At 45.1% G+C, this 24,442-nt stretch overlaps 1 protein-coding gene across 10 annotated transcripts in view; it reads right to left on the bottom strand.

The window, feature by feature from the left end:
* Positions 1 to 24,442, bottom strand: part of Tenm2 (teneurin transmembrane protein 2) — a 1,175,298-nt gene that overhangs the window by 170,770 nt on the left and 980,086 nt on the right. For 9 of the 10 annotated variants that reach the window (XM_010622224.2, XM_010622227.2, XM_010622228.2 and 6 more), the window contains 2 exons: positions 15,073 to 15,195; positions 2,046 to 2,251 (listed from right to left, as the gene is read on the bottom strand). In XM_010622224.2, coding sequence (XP_010620526.1) covers positions 2,046 to 2,251; positions 15,073 to 15,195 — 329 coding nt within the window. The remainder of the gene's footprint in view (positions 1 to 2,045; positions 2,252 to 15,072; positions 15,196 to 24,442) is intronic. The other variant, XM_033761618.1, reaches the window with a different exon arrangement.

Here is a 24,442-nt window from a genome sequence, read left to right as displayed (position 1 = left end):
TTCTATAATAGTTTGAGACGTGAGTTAGTCACCTATCCCTGCAAAGAGCTAAGCACTGTCCCCTCCAGGAAATGTAGCTCATCAAATGGACATGAGTGCATGTAATGACAGTGAATGAATATGAGGATATGTACAGACTCTTTTTCTTTTTTCTTTCTTTTTTAAAGCTGTGCCCCTAGATTGGACCTGTCTTGTGCATTTCTGAGGATCTGCAATATGCCTAGCTTACCTGACCCCTTCAACACACCCTGAAATTCCTAAGTTGGCAGCTGGACTAAACCCCTGGAACACACCAGCCCGAGACTATTCATTTCCTTTCCCTTGAAATGTGTGATGGGGCTGTCCCCAAAGTGGAGCTATTTTGAGAGGACGATCACTAGAACAATCACCAGCTTGGCAGGAGATGGACAGTGTGGTGTAGCCACAAAAGAAGAAAAGACATTGTCACTGAGGATTGGAGTCCTGACTGTCAGAAAAACAGGGAAACTAAGCAGAGTGAGTATGTTTCTGTTGCTGTCCACTATCACTCAGTTGCAGAGAAGCTGCCTGCTTGACTTGCCGTGATCACTGGCTTTTCCATGACTCTAGCTGCCCACAGTATGCAAGGGAAGGGAGAAAAACAGTATTTTGGAACAATGTGCTCCTTGCAGCCAACTGGCTCAGGGGCAAGTTACGCTCAGCTGGGCCCAGAAGCATGTTCACACTTATCCGAATAATGCCAAGAAGCAGATTTCACCACTGTAAATCCTTCATTATGCCACACTCCAATCAATGGAGCCTGAAGGTCAAGGAGACCACCAAATAATGTGCATAACTTCCCAGAGCAGCACCCTACTGCCTGGCCAGAAGCTACAAAATTGCCTTTCAGCTGAATTCCTTTCTGCTTCTGCATGAGGATCTGTATGAAGAGCAGATGTGGTTTCTGTATCAGGAGCTCTGCTTGGTAAGGTGCTGCATTAACTCACCTATCTGCATAATGAGTGCATAGCCCAATAAATATTTTTCTGGCTAGATGGATGGAAGACTCATTGATTACCACTTTACATATTGGTCCCTATAGCACGGGCTTTGTGTGGTAATAAAAACTTATGCAACCCTTCCTGCTCAAAAATGAAGTAGGCCTTTGAGTCCTCGTATTGATCATTTCAGGCTGAGAAGATGGGATTGCGAAATAAGTTTCATCTTGAGAGCCAACACTGGTCGATTGGTAGTGGCTTCCTTGAGAGTTATGTTGGAGGTATTTGTGCACTGGGCTTAGTGAGGAAAAGCACTGTCATTGATTAGCAATGTCTGCTAGGAGCTAAAGACAAGGAATGGTGGCCCTACTCCTTCATGTTTGTCAATGGTTTTAAATTCTTCCAGTCGAATTTTGTAGATGAATACCTTTCAAAACCTTTCAAGTCAGCTTTGCATGGATATATGGGTATTTTCCCTCCACTGGTATTTTTTTCCTAATGTACTTTATGCTTTATGGATTCAAAGGCAAACGAAGCAGGAAAACTTCATCTGACTTTTCTCAAGATACACAACTCTTATTAATAAAGGACACGAACGTAGGTAGGCGCTAATTCATCCCAGATGGTATATGTAATGTAATTTCTATGAAGGCAAACTAAAGGAGAGATGAAGGGAAGAAAATAAGATCCAGAATATAATCCAGTCTCCTCATTCTCAACACTGGAAATCCTCTCACCTTTACAGTACCACCGCCACCCCAAAGAACACAGCAGCACGCCACAGAGAAACAACCCCTGAATTCTGGATTGAAAACTCACTCTTTCACATACCGTGAAATGCCTCCCAGTAACCAAAACCCCTGAACAGAAAGCTACCCCCCAAAAAATCAACCTCTATGTCTAGCCAACCTGGCTTCTCTTGAGGGATATTATCTCCACCTTTATTTCCACCAGCAATGTACAAATGTTCCAATCTCTCCACATCCATGCCGGCATCTGTTTGTTCATGTTTTAAACAGCCATCCTAGTGAGCATAAAACGGTGTACATACATTTTTATACCCTCTGGCTATGTCAACCACGGTCCTACCTGTGCATGAGATGGTGGCAGTCCCCTTCTTATATAAACACCAAAGAGAGCGTCCTTCCCAAGGGAGATGTTGAACTTTAAGAACTGGGGCTGACTGATATGAATCTGGGACCTCCAAAACACTCCCGGAGGGACTTCTTGGGTCACCCGCCGACCAACTTCTGCTTCGCCACTGTCTATGCTGCTGTTCTTCAGGGACCAGGGAACTGGAAGACAGGAAGAGACACCAAGTCAGTGACATCTGAATACATTAGTTGGCTCCACTTTTCTGTTTACTTATACGCCAGAATTCTTTTTTGTTGTTGTTTTAATATTAAAATGAAACTCACGGCATGTTTCTCTTTAAGTCACAGCTAAAGCATTTAGGTTTAAAATAACAAAGCTATAAACTATAAACTCTTACCCCCAGGCTTCTGAAATCTTGGCACAATGCTTTCTAAAAATTCTGTGATTAATCTTTCCCGATCAAATATAATAAGAGCTGGAGCTTCCAACCACCCTGAATGTGACTGGGATATAAAAATTATCATCAGCGAAGGGAAGGATGATGTTAATTTGGCACCACATCTAATTCTTGCAGCCTTTCATTATTCTTTCAGACATAAGCAAGTCCAATATACTCTCTGACACTCTAAACAAAAACCAGTCTAACGTATATAAAATAACTCAGCAGGAAATGAAGATGTGATGTGAAGCTGACCAGATACTGGGTTGACTCCTTCCTTGAGTTAGAGGGAAGGGTCTGAGAACCATGGAGGAGCCACATCTCTCTCGGTGACATTAAAACATCTCTGTTACACTATTTCAAAGTGTTTATGTTAAAAATATCAGCTGCCTACACATAGCATTGAGAATTTTAATATTAGAAGTTTGAGAAATACGATTTTGAAAAAGGATTTCTTTATAACAAAGAATTAGACCTCCTTCCTGTACTCCTGAAGGTGACTTACTTTGCAACTGCAGAATTAAGGAAAATTTAGGAGTTACTAGTAACTCCCAAAAACATGAGTTAATTTATATCTTAGAGCTTCATTTTTCTCCTCTCCCAAAATGGAGAAAAAAAACCTAGTTGCATAAAGGTCATTTATGATGCCTTCAATTGGATTTTCAAGTTGGTAGGAAATTTAAAAAATAATCACATTAATACTGTTATTATCCCTGGTCTTCTTAGGGCCTCACAACCAACCACAACCAAACACAGAAAAAGCTGACATGATTTTTGTGTTTGAAGGCCTTCTCCCTTTTGGGGACATGGCTTATGTGGGCGGCCCTGTCGATCTGACACCTTTGCGATCCTGGTGGCCAAAGGGGGATGAACAACAAGCTCTCCTCCATACATGGTCACCACAAATTGGAAAGGGTTTGGAGGCTGAGGAAATATTATAAAATTGCCAAAGACCGACGTGAAAGGTGAATGAACCTGTCTGACTCAGCAGAGCTGGCTCTGCTAGGCTCCAGCTACCCCATCAAAGCAGGATTCAGATGTGGCCTTGGCCTCAGTTCCCCCGTCTATGAAATGGAGAGGTGACATTTGTGTCACTGGAGCCCTTTGCGTCTACATCACAAAAGTAACCACACTGACCTGAGACAGGAAATGAATTCTTATTTACATTCTTTAACACTGAAGAGGGATGACTCATTTTTATTCAGCTTAATCGCAGATCAAACACAAAGTCAATGGAGGACTTACAGCAGAAGAAACACTGGTCTGGGTCCTAAGAAGATGCACTGAAACTCCAAGATAGCGATGGTGAACCTCCTAGAGACAAATGCCCCAGCGGCGATCTCAAACTTACTTATGGCAAAGTGCCAACCCTGAGATTAAACCTGAATACTGAGGTTTTAGTTTAGAAAAAACAACTTATATAGTAACATCTTTTATCTTAAAAGAAACACAAAGTAACATGTGTGCCATAGGTTCACCCCCACTGCTGCAGGGTAATAAAACTAAGTAGGGTCCTAAGAAAGTGTAGAAGCTCCCTGCACGTAACATCTTTAAGAAGAGAAGCAACCAAAGTTCTGAGTGGTTCAGATCCTTAGATGCCGCTGATATTACTTGTCCGTCAAATGTACTGAACTCTTCTAAGGTTGGCGGGGTTTCTGATGGGCACTGAATACTTAAGTGCAGGAGGAAGACTATGGGGCAGTGTTTAAGCAGAGTCTCTCAGCTGAGACTGCCTTGCTTCAAATCCTGGCCTTGATACTTCTTGTTAAGAGTGTGAGTTCTCTGGGCTCACTTTCCTCATCAGTCTAGTTGGAACATTATTATTAGTCATTTCATAGGGTTGCTACATGGACCCAATGAGTTCGTCCATACAAATCTCATAGAAGAGTTTCTGGCACAAAATAAGCAGAAAAAGTAGCTGGGTTATTATTGTCTGTAAAGCCCTGAGTCTGAACACAGTGCTGTTTATCTGGAGGGGTTGCTGATATAATGATGTGTCCAAGTGGAAATGTTTGTTATTACAACTTGACAGGAAGCTCTGATTATATAAATGGGAAACTAATTTCGCCTTTAAAATGCTGCTTTTGACCCCCTTCTCCCATATTAAAGTCTTTTGGGGAAGGATATAATTAAAAGGATCAAATAAAAGGAAGGTATGTAGTAAAAATGGCCCCTGGAAGATGAGAGCTTGTGGGCGTTTGATGGAGACCAAAAGCCATCCCGGCAATGTGTGTGGCAACTAGTTAAAGAAATGCATTAAAAATAAGTAGGAACTTTAAAGACATTATCATCTTTAACTTTAATAAGATGGGCTTTCCTTCAAGTCTATGGGGCTTTCAGGGTTGCTGAGTTAATGACAGGATATGAAAAAAAGGCAGGAAGTCAGCACCCAAGAGCACTCTCATCCACTGTGGAAATCTACATGAAGTTTGATCGTTTCAAGCCAAATACAGACACGGGAGACATGCAAGGGAGCTGGCTGTCAGAGAGCAGCTGCTCTGGAGACATTCACACAAGGAGCCAGATAGGTCTGGTTCTCAAAATCGTGGTGCCTCTCTTCTTTCATTAGAACCCAACTTCGAGATATGTGCAATTGCTACAATTAGCCACAACTCCTGGGTTTCACATGCTGTGTGTCTGGGGGATGAAGTACAGGTTTCAGAGCCAGGTTGTAGACTCGAGCCTCAGCTCTGGTTCTTTCATGCTGTATTTGCTAAAGCTCTCTGGCCTTTTGGTCTTTTGTGCAAAAGGAAAACCACAATACGAATTACCTTACAGGGAGGGAACAACAGATGAAGCACACAAAGAGAGCTTGGTACCGTGTCCAGCACATAACAGCAAAATGCATGCTAGCTAGTTATACAGAATAAAAGGGGGAAATGAAAAATGATGCAGGAAAGCATTTGGCTTTCTTTTTCGAGTAATGGATCCTTTTAAAAGACAAAAATTCGGTGTGTGTCTATGATATACAGGCATGTGTGTATGTGCATATATATGTAAATGTACATATATGTCTATCTATCTAGGGAGTCTACTCCATCAGGAATGAACAGAGCTAGGAGAAAAAGTTTAAAGTTGGGAATCAGGGCGTGGTCCAGACCACGTGCACCTTCACAAGAAGCAGCACCCAGCCCAGTCCGGCCCGAGCATCCCTGTGCCTTCCTGAGGCTTCCGGATGGGGCACTGTTTCCCAGGGTGGCACCGCAGTCACCTCTGGATCCAGTGCTTGGCCCCTGCCCACCTGTGTCCTACCCAGCTGGGTCCAGTCCTGGCTGCCCCAGTGACACCTAGGTGACACGAGAGCCATCAGGAAGGTTTCCTCTGAAGAGCGGCACGTAAACAGAACTTTTTGCAAAAAATTAACCCTTGAACTCCACATGCTATCTGCGACGTGAAGAACCTTCCTGTGAATCCTTCTGAAGAGTCATGAGCAAATTCCTTATTTATTTTCCGTACAAAATCTCATAGTAACACACACCAGGAGCAGTGGGGTGGCAGGGAAAGGTCCTTTTGATTAAGAACCAAACGTCAAGGTTCCAGGCGATGTGCCTTAGCGACCCTGAACCGTCTGCAGAAGGAACAGATGGAAAAGAACTTCTCTGCTGGAGAACTCCCATCCGCTCAGTAGCTGTGGCTGTGGGAGGTCTCATTCTCAGGGTCTCACTTTTCCTAGGCCCTGCAGAAGGCGGTGTGGATTCAAAGATGTTTCAGTGTGGTCCTGTGCTTGGGTCTACTGGAGCAGGCGGGTCCTGTCTCGGTATATTCTACAAGGCGTGAGCGTGTGAGAATGTGTGCGGGGCTGGGGCATCAGCCAGCAGGAGGATGGGCCATCAGAGTCTTCACGGCCGGGTGATTTACTGGCAACTCCACTTTTCACAAATTCAATGCATCTAATGTAAGCTATCCACTGTTAAGTAGCTAGTGACTGCTTTCAAACGAGATTCTCCTACTTTCCCCACTTTTATCTGTACCTATACAAATCATTTTCGTTTTGAAATCACTTCAGATTTACCAGACAATTAAAGAGTGTTACAAAGCATAAACCAGAGGGCACAAATGTGGTGCACATTTATTTCAGCACCCACTTTAAATACACAGATACACACACACACACACAGGCAGTGCTCAAGATTCACTGGCTCTGCAACCATGGATTCAACCAGCCACAGATCACAGATACTCAGAAGAAATACATCTGTCCTCAACATGTATGGACTTTTTTCTTGTCATCTCACCTTAATGCAGAATAACAAATATTTACAAAGTATTTATATTGTATTCCGTATTATGTTATCTGAAGATGATTTAAAGGGTTTAGCAGGATATATATAGGTTATAGTCACATAATACTCTCTATATATTAGGCAGTCACAGATTTGGGTATCTGGAGTGGCGTGAAACCATTCCCCACAGATACAAAAGATGAGCCGGGCGTGATGGTGCACGCCTGTAATCCCAGCACTTGGGAGGCTGAGGCAGGAGGATCACTGTGAGTTTGAGACCAGCCTGGACTACATAGTGAGTTCCAGGTCAGTCTCGACTACACAGTAAGACTCTGTCTCAAAAAAAACAAACAAACAAACAAACAAACAAAAAACATGAAACAGATACAAAAGAAGACAGTACATTCGGGGGCATGCACACACGCACACACATTTGCTGAACACTAAGAGTAAGAGAGTAAGTTCCAGGCAGGAATCTTCTTTACCTCTAAACACCTCTGTGTTTTTCTTAAAAACAATGACACTTTTCTTCCAGCTGCTAATAATGATACTAATCCTCCTTATAACAAAAGAAAACAAGATTTTAAAATATTTACTTTCAAACATCTTGAGGATGACTGTGTATACCTTTTGTAGTTTTAAAAGCAACGAGAGTTAAAATATACTCTCAGATGTATATCTCAGTATACTCTCAGATACTGTCAAAAGACATGAAAATTGTGAATTGCCACAGCCAGCACAGGGACCCATTTTAGTGACGCTGTCCCTGAAGGTCAAGATCGGAATTCCTGTTCTGGGAGCACTGATCTCACTGTTCTCTCAGGAAAAAGAAGGCAGCATCGAAGACAGGCCAGGTGCACAGATGAGGACCTGAACCAGGGTCCTCACTGGCCATGCCAGTGTTCTTGGGACATCAACAACGGCAAATCCCTCACGGAGAGGCAGGCAGCAAGGAAACAAAGCAATGAAGGTTCAGTCTTTACCTTTTGGGTAGATAACCTCATGTGGAGAAGCTTGGAGTGAAGTTAATCAGCCCTGAGTTTGGATTTAGCTTTGATAATTACCAAAGGCTGTGAGCCTGTGGGCTAATCACCACCCCCCTCTGAGTCAGGCTCCCTCTCAGTACAATGGAGGTATTTCTGAGGATTAAATGAAGTAACATCTGTAGACTCGTAGGTGCATCTACGTTTTTCTCTGCTATTCTGAAGTGCTCTCTTAAATCAGAGCTAACACCTTATCCCAGATTTAAAGGAAAAATTTGTGATGTTCGGCACCATTAATAAGAGAGGGCCGAGGGGTGCAGTGGGGCTTAATGAAACAGGCAGTCATTTTCCAGAGCAGCTGAAATCAATACACACTGAGAAGTTAGTACGTCTGGAGACTGGGAGGGGCAGAGCACAGGTCACATGCATTACAATGCACAGAGCAATCAAAGCCACTGGCTCCCTCAGTCCAAATGGCTGGGGTTGATGTGTGCTCTGGCTGCTGTTCAGGTGGGGAACTGTGCACCTGCTAAGTGAAGAGCCGTCAGATTTCATTAGTTAACGATGATTAAGGGACATGGAAAGCATGTTGGGAGAGTCATGCCTATACTTTCATGCAATGAATATGCATTGAGTTAATAAGCATCTACTATGGTGCCCGGTAATCTCTGGTCCACATCAGAGTTGGAGTATCTGTTGTGTTTCCATCACCTCTGCAGTCCAGGGTCCCATGCACTTGGGCTGGGATTGAACAGGAGGCATCAGGAGCAGAGGCATTACAGAACCTCCCGGGGCCGTTCTGTCCTTGGGTACTGGGCAATGCTGGACAAAGCGTCCTGCAGGGGACAAGGTGCAGCACACCTCTCCCAAGCCTCAGCCCTGGGAACCGCACAATGAAAATTGGAGCTGATGATCACTTGGCTGTGAGCAGCCAATGCTTAAGATATGTGTACAGTGGTCTTGGTTAGTTCATCTTCGGCTTCAAGATGAGGTTCCCGAGTTTTTCGAGGCAACGCTCGAATGATCAATTTTATAGGATCATCCAGCTCCATAACCCCACGGAAGATCGCTCATGTAAATGTGAAGCGATTGCCTATTTCTGAAATATGTACGTAAATTTCAACCAGTTAAATAAGACTGATGTTGAGCAAAATGACAGCCTTCCGTAGCCACATTAAGAGCTAATCACTTCAGAAAATGTTACTATAATTCATTTATGGAAACAGCGAAACTATTCCCCAAACAAGTGATAAAGGGAATGGACGCATAGTCATACCAGGAAAATGAGGCCTCATATTAATACTTCCTAACTTAACCAAACTCCAGAGGCAACTCCGAATAAATCTGCCTTGCAGATTATTCTGCCTCACATATTTTTATCTATTGCAAATAAAGTTGAATTCAGAATGGTGCTTCCGTCATTACATCTCGTTTCCATTTATTTGGGAGTCAGGACAACCACGTGAGGCCTCCATTTAACCGACAAGTAAGTGAGAAGTTTCTCCTAAGGACCTCAGACTCCCTGCCCCAGAACAGAGCTTCACTCCAATGCCTGCACTTGCTCCTGACTGTTCTTCCCAAGAGAATTCTACCATGACAGTCCTGCTCCTGCAATGATCACATCACACAACAGTGGTGAGTCTCAGAAAATCCTTCAGCTCTAGGGTCTGGATGTGGCCTTTACATCTTTTAAAACCTGTCCGTTGCCTTAGATGAAAGGGGTGAACTCCTTGTCATTGAGAGCAGTAACCAACATTTGTACCTCTGTTAGCATTATGGGTGTAGCTGAAATGGCTGGAGTGGCTACTACCGTACTTGCTGTGTAATCTCCTGATACCCTTAAGATTCTTCCCATTTTTCAGATGAAAATACTGGGGTTGGTGGAAATTAAGTGGTTTAAGGTCCCACAGTTCTTCACGATGGTGTTGGGATCAAGGAGCCATATCTGACGGACCCTGAACCCCATCTACCTAACCACCACGCGCACCATGCTCAGTACAAGAGAGATGCAGAGGTGTGAATCCAGAAGGTGGAGAGCAGATCTCTGGGTCTGCCAGTCAACCATAAAAAAGAGCAGCCAATGAGAAGAAGGGCAGCTAATGGGAAGAATTTAATTCTTCATACTCATGTCAGGCCACAGGGATGTTATGTACAATACAAACTACGTAACTTAGAACGAAGCCGTGGGTGGCAGTCTGCCAATGTGATGCACGAACCCACTAAAGGGGTGCTATTAAGTGGTGCCCATCTGTAACAACACTGGAACAATATGGTCTCCAAAATGAGGGGAGTTGTTTCATCAATAAGTAGGCTGCTGGTGTATCTGCCAGCAGATGTGTAGTAATGGGATGTTTGACTCAAATATAATGACCCCTTGTCCTTCTGGGAACTTCACTGACTTTGGAAAAGCCCCATGTAGGGAAGTGATCATTCTGAAACCCTGGGCTGTGTGTATTGCGAAGCTGACTGACGGGAGCCAGAGGAAGAATTACCAACCTCCCTGCTAATCTGGCTCCTAGTACCGTGCATTAAGCCAACTAGTAAAAATCATTATGAAGTTTTTGCTGAAAGGGCAAGTGTAGAAAAACATGTTTCTAAACAGAATAACAGTCTTTGCCATTTTTTTCCAACTTGCATACCATCTGGAAATTCTGATTTTTTTTTCAAAGGGTAGCAAAGAAATGTGCTTCAGGCACAAATAAATGTTTACAGCTGAGTTATAAACCGAGAATGGTAGGGTTTAAAACAGACAGGCTGGCAGTGATGAAGCCCAAGCTGCAGCGAGACAAATGATGCTACGGGGAGCGGGCCAGCGTGTTCTACACAGCTGCCCTTCGGAACAGAAAGTCCTTCCCGCTGACCACACCACGCACATGTTTGGGAAGGGGCCCTCATCTGGGCTTGCTTGCGTTTCTAGATGGAGAAGCAAAGACGAAGCGGCACCGTTTTCTGTCCTGGTGTTCTCAAGCCACTCTTTTCCTTTTGGGACACAGGGCATTTCAGGAGCAGTGGCAGCCCAGGAAAACTTAGTGAATGGACCAAATGAAGGCAGCCATAACGACGCCGGTGACAGCAACGAAAATTCACGACTCACTTCTTACGCGCCTGATACTACATGCAATGCTTTACAGAGGCGAGCTCATTTATGCGGGACAGCAAGCTTACGAGGGAGCACCACTGCACAGATGAGGAAGAAGAGGCTGACAGGGGACAAATGCCACGTACAAAGTCACACAGTCACTAAGGGATGGAGCTGGTGTTTGCATCCAGCCATACCAGTGACAGTCTCAAATCCTAAAGCAGGGGTGCCAGACCCATGGCACGTGTGCAGTGGTAGGGCATTGGTATCATGGAAAGGTCTAAAAGGTTCCCCAGCACAGTCCTACAGTTACCATGAATATAACCAGTGGTTAGTCAAAAAGGAAAACCTGAACCAGGGATGCTTGCGCACACCTGTAATCCCAGCACTCTGGGAGGCTGACGCAGGAGGACTATGAGTTAGAGCCCAGCCTGGGCAATTTAGAAACTTAGCTAGACTCTGTCTCAAAATAATGGTAACAACAACGGCAGGAGCAACAACAACAAAGGGCTGATGTTACAGCTCAGTGCAAAGGCCCCAGTTTCGTCCACAGTACAAAACAAGGAAAAACTGATGTACTGGAAGTTTGGTTTCTTCTCTCTGGTCTCCTATAACTTCCATAATTATAGGAAAAGTTTTAGAAAAGTAGGAGTGAGTTTCAGCGACGACACAGGACAGTCAACACACTCCTCTCTTCTTCGGTAAAAGGCCAGAGAGTAAATACTTCAGGCTCTGTAGGCCACACAGTCTCTTTTGCACCTGTGCAGCTCCACTAGCGTGTACAAAAGCAGCCACAGACAATCAGAAACAAACAGGGCCACTGTCCTCCAATAAAACTTCAGCCTTTAGTAACAGGCAGCCGGCCAGATATGGTCCAAATGCAGCCTGCTAACTCCGGATGCAGAGGACACTTGGAGTTTAAAATAACGGATAGGTTTTAAGAATAATCCATGGAACTCTACTCGGGAGTTTATTTTTTCCTAAAATCAACACACAGACTGGATACCTCTTTAAAGCTCTTGTACACGGCTGGACCCAGCCAATCAAACTGGGCTCCGTTATGTTATCTGACCATGTCAGGGTACTGTATTGAATCTTCATTCCCAAGGCTTATCTAATCCCAGATCTATAGAAAAAGTGCCCCATGTCCTATTAATGAAGATGTATGAACTCATTCCTTTGAACATAGAAATACACCCCAGACGGTGAGTGATTCTGGCAGTCATTGTGCTCCTCCTTCTTGATGTGAAACCCAACCACCATTCGCATTAAGGTTTAATTGAAAGAGAGTGGAGAAAAAAAAAAATACACCATGAACAACAACAAATGGAAAAGGGAAAGGAAGACAAAGCCCAAAGAACATACTCTCCCAACTAATTAATCAAGTGCTTTGTTTCCACTAACATATCAGAGTGTGGTGGCTGCCTTGTCTATTAGACTCCTTCCCAAACCTGAGCAATGTAAATACTCCTAAAGACCAGGTAATGAAATCTCTATCGATGTGCCATCTTAGATGGGACTCACATGCCCATGTTTTGCTTACATTTTAATTTGCTCCTGCTGGATACTTACCCAGTAATTGCTTAATAAGATTAACCTCCCTGGCAATGTGTGGTGAATCTTGATTAAAACATCGCAGTGAAGGATTATTGTATACCACAAAAAATGGAGGGGGTGTTATTTAATTAACTTATTGCCAATATGTCTTGATTGTCTTTTTGAAACACTGGAAAAGTAGTCGATTGGAATTGATTCAGGTTATCTAAATGTGTGGAATTGGGGAACGGGGAGGAGGGGAGGTCACTGGGTCGAGAAATTCAAACCTCAAGTTACTTTTCCTAAAAGTGAAGTGTGTGTGAAGACACTAAGACCTTTGTGTTCATTTTATAAGACAATCATCAAAATAACTTCAGAAGAGATCTGGACTTTAGTCATCAGAATAATATTGTTTTGGTATTCAGAAAAGAAGTGCTTCAAGTTTTATTTCAACTTTTTGCAATTTTAAATTCTCACACTTTAAAAAAATAGGTATCGTCGTGACAAAACCCACTGGACAATGATTTGGCAAACATATTTCCTGTCTCATAACTCATTTGAAAAGTATATGAGCTGTTGATGTTACAGGACTTAGACAAAATCATGTTGCACAAAATTCTGGTCTTTCCAAAGACACAATAGGGTCTCCCTGTTTGCTAATTTAGAGATACATATTCTTAGGGCTTACTGGCTAAGGGAGTTTTCTTCTGTTTTTCTGACCCGCTGATGTGGGCTTTTAAAGCAGAATGGGGCTTGGAAATGGAGCTTAATCAAAATGGAAAGGGTGGGTATTTTAATTTATGGAGGTCTGTGCAGACCAGTGATTCCCATTTGCAAAGGTCACTATTTCAAAAGCAACTGTATATAACTTTAGGACATATACACTTATCAAACACAAACCTGTGCCTGATGAAATATATATACATTCAGTCAAATTCGTAGTCTGCATTCTTCTGAAATGACGGCATGCCAACTTGTAGACTAAAGGACATTAATGGACAAAATGGAACACAGCATCCCAAAAGTAGGATGCCCACGAGCAGGACTACTGACACTCAGAGGGAGAACATTCTGCACTGTAGGGACTGTTTTATGTATTGGAGGTTATTTAACAGCACTCTGGTCTCTACTCTCCAGATACACCTCCTCTATGTGTGACAATCAAAAAACCTCTTCAGATTCTGCCGAATATCTCCTGAGGGACAAGAAATTCCCAGCCTAAGAGCCACTGCTGTAAAGGGCACTGAAGGAATGGACAGTGTCAAGTGCTGGAGGTGAATGGATTTCTATTCTGAGGCCAATATATCTGGCCCTGGACTTGTTGGTCAGTTAAAGCAGAACGTGATTAGTTAAGGCAAAATATATTTTTCATTTTGAGCTGTAGTTTTACTTAGTCAGTAATGGAAAGCATATCATTTCATCCTCAGATAAATTTTTTTCATGCTTACTTAAAGATAATTTAGTGTTATGATTATGACGGATGAGAAAAGTGATTCTTACAGACTAGATAAAAAGACAGAGGTGTCATTCTGCAAGCTTCAGAACAACTCTGGGAGAATAACTGAAGGAGCATTTGTGTCTCAGTACAGTTGACACACACCTCTGAGGACACAGGAATTCTAGAAGCTTCTCTGTGGAAAATGACCAATCTAAGGAAAACGCCAATGTCCTGCCCAAAGGTTCACAAATCTAAGTTCAAATCTGCATGTGCGTATTCGTTTGCTTTAGTAAGTTTCCAGAACATTCTGGGCCTCAGTTTCTTAGAGATGATTTCTCTCTCTTTAGACCTAGTGAAGTTACAAGATGCTATGCCTGGCACATATGAAGTGCCTAATAAATGCTACTTCCTTCTTTGAAATATTCCTGTGGGGTATTTTAAGAACTGTAGGAGTGAACTGTCTGCATGTGCTAAGAAGCAGAGTGAAAAATTCTACGTTTGGAAAAACTCCTCAATACCATCTCTCTGGCTTATGATTTCCATCCTGAATTAGGCAAATCCTGCCATGTGCCAGCCCCCACTAGCTAACCGTGCCACTGGCTGCTCTTGTCTTTTAACTGTTCCACATCCCCACCTCCCCATGGTTCTGTTTTCTCTCCTCTTTCTTAGCACCTTGTTAGCACCTATTTTTTTTCCCTCCGAAGAACACAGTTGCCTGATTGCTTCAACAGACATTTCTATTGTCCCCTTCACTGTTCTGAGAATCGAGGTTTTGTTGCCCAGTTGTCAAAACTCATTTCTATTCTCCCCCAAAGCAGAACAGCTAGGAGCCCGTCTCTTTCTTGCCAAGCCAGGCACGCCGGCTCCCTAGGGATGCCGTATCTGCTCCGGGAGAGGAACCCAGTCTGGTGGCACGTGCTGCCTGCTGCTCCCTGCTTCTGATGAGGCAGGACTTTTTCCTCCTGCTGCTGCTGCCACTCCAGCTGCTGCTGTTGCTGCTGCTTCTGCTTCTGCCCAGGCCTTGGGATGCTTTCAAGCAGCTCTAGACCATGCCAGTCGCTGCAGATAGCATAGGTATGTGTGCTGCTCTGAGCAGGCGCTGCGCCAGCTCCCGGTGACTCCAGCCAAACACAGCTAACAGACAGGAACAGCAAACAGCTCTTAATGGGGGCACCTATGAAAGGCAACGATTTTTTTCTCCTTTCCTTTTCTTTTCCATTTTTGCACACTTTCCAAGACTTGGATTAAAAAACCTCAACCAGCTGGCGAGAACTCTGAATTTTCCTGTGACCTCCAGAGGGCAAGCAGCAGCTGTAACCTCACCTTTGCCTCCAGAGGGCATTGTTGCCACATCATCGTTTCCTGGTAAGCCGGTCCTTATCCCATTGTTAAAGGTGTGTCCATCTGCCGGCTGGAGTTGCCAATTGAGTCCGAGCAGATGCATTGCTGCGGGAGAGACAAAGTAATGAGAATATGAATAGATAATTCAGCAATGCAAATGTCAAGGGGGAGGGCCAGGTGCCTTTTTCCAAGCGATTGCCTTTTAAGGAAGCTGCCGTTCAAAAATGGCTTGCCCCGGCCGCAGGGATTAGCTAAATACAGAAAGCGTCAAGCTGAGTGGTTAGGGCTCCTTCTCCTTGCTGCTACTCACAGCCTCAGCGGGGAGGATGCCTCGAGGTGGGTGGAGGAGAGGAGAAAACACAGCCCCAGTCTTCCAAGCGAGGGGAGAGGGCTCGCTGGCGGCTCCATCAAGGGTCCTTTCCAACACTGGGTGAAGCTGCTGTAGACTGGAGGTCCAGGTGCACTGACAGGGCCACTTGCCCTCCAGCTACTCAAAATGTGACTCACATTCAAAACTGAGGCTACCGAAATGGGTCCCGCCTGCTGGTGTGACTAGGCCAGGTCTGAGATGTCAAGGCAGCCAGGAGTACCTGCGGTCGTACAGACCCATTTAAACAGGGCCTCCCTACCTGTTTCCAACTGTGAAAACACTGTTTTCTTTCCACCTGTCCTCATGATGAGAGAGACCTTTCAGCAATTTGTGGAAAAGGAGGGAGATGACGGTACACAGACTGGAGTCCTTTCCCAGAAAGTGGTACTATTCTGTCTCTTTCTCACCCAGAGTACAGCAGGGAAAGAGTTCCAAAGCACTGCCTCTTCCTTGCTCAGGACACAAGCACCTCTGCAGAAACCTTCACTTTGGTGAGCACAAACTTCCTGTACGCAGTTCCTGGCACTCTGCCTGGGCCAACACCTAGGGTTAGTTTAGCAAACTCAGTATACCCCTATTCCTGATGGTTCCTGATGAGCTCTTGCTATGGGTGGACTGAAAGGCAAACCCCAAACACCTGCATTCTCTCAGTGCCCTTACGTACAAAACTGAAATGCTTCATTTCAGAATAAGTACAGAGTTCCTTCCCCTGCATATCTTCCATGCAAACAGTAACTGCCGTGTCTGTCTGCTGTTTCAGGGACACAGGTTGACGCTGTTGCCACGTTTCCGGCACGGAGGGAAAGAAAGGGCTGTTGACAGGGGAAGGTTTGAGTTTGACGTGGGGATGGGAGAAACAATTAACCGCAGGAAACACAATTAACAATGCTTAGGAAATTGTTCACATAGCAATTAATTCTGCATGCCTACCGCCACTTAAAGTCAGGCTGCATTCTATTAAGGTTAAAAACCTATCTCCAAACAATACAGCTTAGATTGATGGCCGCAGATTAAGGTTGCAAGGTATCTGGGAGTGTGCGTGTGTGTCTGCTTTTCTCTTACTTCTCCACCTAAGAATCGCATTTTCTTTCTGCGCATTACCCTGAAGTGTGGGGCCCACCATTGCAACTTTTTGAGATGATAAATACTAATAAGTGACATTTACTGCACACTTTCTGTCAAGGTAATACCTAATTTTCTCCTGCAGTTTATCCATTATATGTAGGTCACTTACTTGAAGAGACCAGATTCTATTGCCTCAAATAATGACATATTTTCACTGTACAGAGGTCAGGAAATGAGAACTAATCGTGGTGGCTTCAAGATAACGATAGCTTCTGATTTGTAATTACCAGGTGAAGGGAGCCAAGGAATTAGCTATTTTAAAATGATTTTTTTGAAGAAAAAAACATACTATTGGGTTATCAGAGCTTGCCTGAGCCAGCTGTTTCTGCGCTGAATATGTGGCCCTTTGGAGGAGGGTCTCCGGGTCCTAGGAGAGATGCTGATTGTCACCCTTGTGCACCAGGCCTGGCCTAACAAAGCTTTGAAGTTCACATCCACAGACAGACTAGCGGGTCCATCAGGCAAAGAAGAAAACCTCCCCAATGCCCCATCCAGGTGAAAGCTCTCATCAAAACTGCTCTGCTCAGACAGGGCTCACACCTGTCACTCTGAGGTACAGTGCATACTGCTGCCATTGACCTTAGGAAAACAGCAAGCAGACACTACTGTAATCTCATTGAACACAAAGGGGGCACTCAGGATGCTGTTCCCTGTTTTCAAGGACGCCTTCTCCCCCGCCCCCTTTATGGTTTTGGATTCCATGTTATCTCTTTACTTAAAAAATACTCTGAAAATAAGAAAACCAGAGATGGGGTGAAAAGGGCTGGAGTCACAGAATTCAAATAACTTCTCAGACAACTCCCAGAAGTGAAAAGGAAAACAAAAAATGAGATGAAGACAGGAAAAGCGGAAAAGCCAAATCTGCTGAACAGAAGACCTGTCCTCCCAGCAGAAGCAGGCAACAAAAATGAAACTCAAGTTTGGGCATATTTCCTGCTGTTGGATCGAACATTAAGTAAATAAGTGAGAATCATACTGGCGGGTACAGCTACCTTCTGGGGTGCATGCGTGTGTGAGTGTGCGCGCGTGTAGCAGAAACAGGCTTTTGTTGGTACTTCTTTTTTCCCCTGCTTGATCAGTTGAGTAAGAAAATGAGACTATCTTTCTGGCCTGTGGGGACGGACTCAAGTGTCCTTAGGATAAAGACCCAGGGGAGCCGTGAAGTAAATGAGTTTCCTGACTAATGAGGACTCTGTTTCTTTTTCCACTACTGGTTTTTTCTATGGTTTGGGCTGAGAAACCAGTCTCTCAATCCATCTCTCCCTTTAAGTTTTGTAAAGGTTTCCCTTGGCAGGTGGAATTATGGTGCCTTAAGGGCCAGAGAGAGGTCATGCACCTGCAGCCCCTGGGAGATTCCCCACTGTCCTGAATATAGAAGGCACCACCTTGATGCTTATTAGAGCAGGGACGTCCCAGGGCAGACTTGGAAGGTTGGATTGCGGAAAACTGTTATCATATACTTATAAATTAAAAACATGCCTAGAGGATGGGTTAAAACATGCTGGTAGCAGTGTGGTTTAATTCAGAAGAGGAGGTTATTCTGGTTATCAGTATGTCAAACACCTGCTGTCCATCATGGCACCCCTTCTGTTGGGCACGGTGGTAGACATTCCCTCGGAAATAGCAAGCAGGCCCCAACTCACCGAGGAGGAAACTGGTGACTGTGAAGTTTGAACACAGGGAATTTCAGAATCACAGTGGAATTGGAGTGGGGTTACCTGTGTTGTGTTTCACAGTGATCTGGTTATAAAGTCTATAGGTAAAGGGTCATTGTCTCCATCTCAAAACTCATTATCATCCCAGGGCAGTTCCGTATCTGTAGCGCCCCTTCCGAGGGAGGTTATATTGCAGCACCCTTTTGAATCCACACATGGCCACGTGACCCAGAAACACGCAGTCATCCTGGATCCTGAATAAAGATAACACGGACCAGAGCTATGGTTGGTCAGTGATAGGACACAGGGTACACAAAGAAATTAATTTTTATGGTTGTGAAGCATCTAGCATTTGAGGTATTTTTTTATTACAGCAGCATATTCGACTTGACCTTAACAGGTAAGGAAGACTCAGCAGATAAAGAAAGTAGGAGATGTGTTTTCACACAACAGATCTCTCTGCATTCTTTACATTTTATTGGGTCAAGGTCCTCTCTGAGACCTAGTCAGGAAGCAAGCACATATTTAGGGCCACTACCTTTGTTTCTAAAAACAACAAAGTAGCTCCTTGAACATTCTGCCATATCTGTCTCTGGTCAGACGTAGAAAGCTGAACAGCCTCAGAGTAGCCACAATGACCGTTTCTTCATCTTGATATTTCATGTAAATGCTGGACTCCTCAGTTTACATTGTACTGAACAAGAGATCCCAGATGTACTGCCTGGGGTGGGCCCTTCTCATGCCCCCTTTGAATGCTCCAGCAGTTCATCCTAAAAGGTCTGATTCAGATCATGTTAGGGTCAGAAGTGAAATGAGTTTCAAAGACCTCTCCCTAACATTACTCCCCTTTCCCCCACTGACAGCCTAAACATACAATTCATCATTATTTGACAGGCTGTGCTCCAGAGAGACCCTCTTGGATGGGACAACGGGGTTCTGTGGGTCAGCAAGGATGCTCTGGGGAAGGGCTCTGAGGGCCAGAAGATCATGGAAGCCAGGTGGCAACTGGGAAATCAGCCACTATAAACACACTAGGCAGCCAAATTCTGGAAGCATCCCTCTGGCTAATTGGAGAAAACTTTCATGGAGTGTTGAAAAGGAACCAAGGCGGATGGAAAGACCACACACAGATCCCAGGTTTCAGCAAGAACAACAAACAGACCTACCTGGAGTCAGTTTGATAATTTCTTACACAAGTGTCTGTGTTTGGGTGCCAGACAGACTCTAAAGAAATACTTGGAGGGATCCAAAGCAAGAGAAATGGAGTTGGAATGGTTGCAGGTAACTGAGAATTCTCCTGCAACCACAAGGGCAGTAGAGCACAGGCCTCGGAAAATGGCAGCTTTGCAGGGAGGTTGTCTGAATTAGTAATTAGGGTATGTGTAGGGCCTGCTGGGTGCCATTTAGAACATTCCATGTTCATTGGCTGGCAGAGGATCAACCTGACAAGAGAGTCAATCAATATGTCAGCAATACTTCCCAGAGAGCTGCTCAGCCCCTGCTTGTCAAGGAGGGCAAACATGGAAGCCACAGATGCTCTGTGTTTGCTGAGCAGGCCCCCAGGAGCAAGGGGTATCTTTAAAGATCAGGCTTGTCGATATATAACCCGGGGAAGAGATTGGACTTTCCCTTTGAAAATGGAAGCCTGCAGGCCAGGCAGAGCTCCGGGAGGGAGAGGAAGGAGCCAAGCCTGCTGGGTCTTGTGGCTCGGCATGCGGTCAGAACACAAGGGCCTTCGAGATGCTGGCCAAGCTCATTCAGAAACCAGGAGGATGATGGGAAGGGTCAGAGCAGGGTCTTCCCGCCTCTGCACCAGCCAATTAAGTCCACAATGCCAGGGCTCCTGTGGGAAATGTAGCCGATTCCAAAAGCGCCCCTGCTGAGTGGAAAGAACCACAGCGGAATAATCAGGGCTAACGTGTGCAACTGCTAACCCTGAACCTGCACAGGCAACCTGTAAAGGCACCTTCGCAATCAGCAGTGAAAATTAGCACATGCAAATGAGTCTCCTCCATGATGATGACAATTCACATTTATTTTGACAATGTGCCAGGGATTGGGCTAATTATGTTAATGGCAGCATTTATTCATTTTTTTAAATCATTCGGCAAATATTTATGGAGCATCCAGTGGGCATCACACGAGTCCTGGGCACCAGTAATGAATCAGTTCACAAAACAAAATCCTTGCTCTCATAGAACTTATAGTCTCATGGAGCTTATAAACTAAACACATTGTGAAAAATACAGTATGGATCTGGTAGCACCTGTGAGCAGGGGATGGGCAGCTGTAAGATTTTTTTCCCCTTCTTTATGGAAATTAATCAGGAACAGCATCGGTACTGAGTACCGAGATAGCTCATGCTGACAGCACTCCATACTGCGGTGGGGTCTGCAGACAGCGGAACTGAAGGAGTGGGCACGGTGGGAGAGTAGATGCCTCTGAGGGCTTCCACTCTTGGTCTGGGTGAGATAAGAGGCATGGGAGAGATTTTTTGGAAGAAGACAAGAACTCATCTTACTCCATTCTCACCCTATGCAGTGCTAATATAAATTACATTTTATAGATAAGGCAATTGAGGCTTAGGGGAAGTGACTTCCCCAAGATCACACAACCAGTACATGGGAAATGAGATGCACACCCTGACATAGGTAGCTTCGGGGTCGGAGGTCCAAATGCCTCTGCTGACCTGCTAGTGGCACCATGCTGAGTCCTCTCTGGAGGACAATGGCCCTCTGGGTTTTCCACGACTGAGTCAGGACTGAGGAGGCCAAGGAGGCTACTGAAGTCCTTAGTGAATACGATAAAGCCCAATCATGAATAGACACCTCCTTTAGCAAGCAGACAGTAGTCCTTTATGAATGTACCTATGACCAACAATGACATCACTGCATCACTTAAAAGAACCACTGCTGTCAACAGAAAATAAATCTGTTTGGCAACTTCAGCTGAGGGTCAGGCTGGCTAGCAATTGGTGTTGGGTGCCTTTTTCCTTGGTCCCTCTGCTTCCCATCCTTTGGGTGTCTGGTGGAGTACAATACTTCTCTGTCTTCTTTGAGAAAAGGTGTGGGGGGGAGTGGTGCTGCAATGCCTTAATGGTATCCTTTTTAGGAATACTGTCAGCGACAAAATTACTGTCTGCCCCAAAGAAGAGATGCAAATAAAGCCACGAAGGATAACATTCTCAAAACTGCCTTAAGTCTCAATAAAGGAGTTTTTAAAAAATTTAAAGCTCAAAGGAGTTTTTAAAAATCCCCTTCTAACCACCTTGGTGAAATGATTTCTCTTATTTTTCCCAGACAATGTTGGAATACACCGAATGGAATGAATTTTCAAAGCACCACATGGAAGTGACGCCCACAAATCCCTTTAGTAGTAATGAGATTTGTGCACCTATCTCCCAAGAATGCTCTGAAAACTTGCTCACCTCCTTCCAACTTTCAGAGTGCAGCTTCCTAAGTGGTTGCAAAGCTCATGGCCCAGGAATTACAGAGCAGAGAAAGCATGAGAGGTAGTGGCGATTCCAGAATCCTGGCAGTGCCACTTGAAATGAGAGGGGGCTTTGGAGAAACGGTTTCGGCATTCACTTCTCTATAGGCACTCTCCTCTACTAGCCATGGCCCTAAAATGTCCGCAGGAGGGATTTTGTCTGCTGCTTTCCTAATTTTCTTCCCTTGAAAACGTAAGGAGGCTTTCTGTCCTCTCCTGCGTATCTGCCACGAGGACAAGGTGACAGTTCCAGGAGGCAGCTCTGGGACCTCAGAGCAGTATCCTCTCCAGACAAGAAGAATCCACAGAGAAGGACCCGAACATTAATCTAGTCTCTTGACAGGCTCAGGATGGAACAGCGAGGGGAAGTGGGATGAGATTAATCAATTCCTGCATTTGGAGGAAACAAACAGGGTTCCTCGCAGCTTACAGATAGATGCACGGGGCCCCTGAGCTGCTGTCATCCCCGACCCGGGTCTCCTTCAACCCCTTCTTACAGATGTACTGCAGGGGGACCCTGGTGACACTGTGGGTGTGTGGTGGCTGGCGGGCGGAGGTGGCCTCTCCTGGCACCCCCTTGTGCTCAGCACATCACCAGGCAAATCAATATGCAGAGCAGACACGCACGCTCAGAGCCACTATTTTTTCTGGTGCAGAATGCCCAGGAATGTTCCCGACTGCAGATGCCGGTCCACAGAGCACTCGTCCCCATGCAGATAAACACACGCCCGGAGCCATCAGCCACACAGGTATCACTTTCCACCCAGACCACCCTGTTCCTGCTGCTATGTTTCCCTGGAAAGAAATAAAATAAAAGGCTTTCTTTCTCCAAGAAAGCGCCCATGTGACCAAAATACCTTTAGAGAATGATAATATCGGGAGATTTTATTCACCAAATAAATCATGCTCTGGGATTTTCAGAGCTTTTGTGATAACAAAGCACATCCCAACAATCCACACGTAGACACCCAGATGCATCTTTCTCCCCCCGAGCTTGTCATTCAGTGTTGACAACCCAAACAATATTTGTCTTTCTTTAAAGAACAGCTACCGTGGCCCTGTTATAAAGGCGGCAGATCCACAAGACTACCAGGTACAAAGGGAAGGCGATGCGGGCGGCACATGGCATGGGGCCACCGGAATCCTAGGAAGCAGACGTTATGAATGTTTTAGAGGATAAGATGTCATATCGATCGGGAGATGTGCAGTGTGTATCGCAACAAAGAGGGCGAACTCTCCCGTGACAAACAGCCTTGTGCACGAAGGAGTAGGAAGGGGTCAGGCATGTGCCCATTAGAGCACTGGCCAGGCCCTCCTCCTGGGGCAGGTCTCTCCCTTTAGTCTCAGCAGGCAAAGTGAGGGAGGGTCCAGACAGATTCCCTTCCGGAGTTTTCCAAACCCTAGCAGCAAATGGCCCAGAGGGAATCCTCTGACCTGAACTCTGGAGCCTGCAGTTGGGCAGCCTAAAGCCTGGAAGAAAAATCGGGGTGAGGAGGGGCTCAGGAATTGAGTAAAGAGGAGCTGTCTTCCTGTCCTAGGTTCCCTGGATACCAGATTTACTCTCATCAGGGTCCACATTTCTGCATTGCTACTCATAAATGGATGACCCAGGACAAACTAATTTGTCTCCCTGGACTTCACTTTCATTCGCTATAACAAAAGCTAACTTTTATTTTGTACCCGAGATCAAACTCAGGACCTTGCGCTTGGAAGACAGGGTGCAGCACCCCTGAACCAAATCCCTGGCCTTAAAAACGAATATTTTTTGTAAAGTAATGACTCAGTGTTAAGCACTATTCTGGGCCCTTTAAACACGTGGCTTTCTCTTGACAGTAAACTAGATGTGAGTACTGCAATCATTCTCAATTCGAAGAGGAGGAAACAGAGGCATACGGGTACTGCTGGGGCACAGGCAAGGGGGCAGCTGGGTTTAGAACTAAGCATGTGCTGTCAACCATGTTGACCACATACGCGGTCCATTGTTGATCAAAGCTTCATCAAGCAGCGCAGGACTGAACATCTGCAGGGAGGAGGATCACAGAGATCGGATACAGGCAGCAGGTAGAATGCAGGTAGGTCTCTAAGGGTCTGGCGCATGGGAGACAGGCAACATACACTTCTCACTTCCTGCTGGGTCTTGGGTCCTTTTGTTCTTGCCACATTGGCATCATAGCCAGTTTGTACTGAGACCTTGGCATGCATCAAGCTCTGTGCTAAGCACTGTAAGCCATTTTATAAGGTGTGTATATTGCGTTCCCATTTTGCAGATGAAGAAACTGAGGCTCTGAGAGCTGAAGTACCACACAGCTGGTAAGGGAGCGAGATGGGATTTGACTCTGAGTTGTGTGGCACCTCAGGCCTAAGCACCGTGCCACTACTTTCATAGCAGGATGACAGTTTTTAACTGTAAGCAGTAGGGATGACGGGGACATATCCATCTCAACAGTCTTCTCCCATTTGCCTGGACCCCTGCAGCAGCACCTCTGTAGTTTAATTTTTGCATGACATTAGCATGGAAGAGGGGCCTTGGAAATCACGTGGTCCAGACCTTTGCTGTAAAAACAGATGGTGACCTGGGCTCCCCTTAGGTGAAGCGACCTTTCCTGAGGTTGTACCAGCTGGGGACTGGCTGTGCCCAGATTTGAACCTTGAGTTCTTGATTCTTTATCTTGATTTTCTCCCTATTAGTTTTTCCCCTCTCTTTAAGAAAAAG

Source organism: Fukomys damarensis, unplaced genomic scaffold, assembly GCF_012274545.1.
Source record: "Fukomys damarensis isolate Sample0158 unplaced genomic scaffold, DMR_v1.0_HiC HiC_scaffold_9, whole genome shotgun sequence".
Lineage (NCBI taxonomy): Eukaryota > Metazoa > Chordata > Mammalia > Rodentia > Bathyergidae > Fukomys > Fukomys damarensis.
The sequence above is the reverse complement of the archived record's forward strand: the minus strand, read 5'-3'. Positions and strand labels throughout refer to the sequence as shown.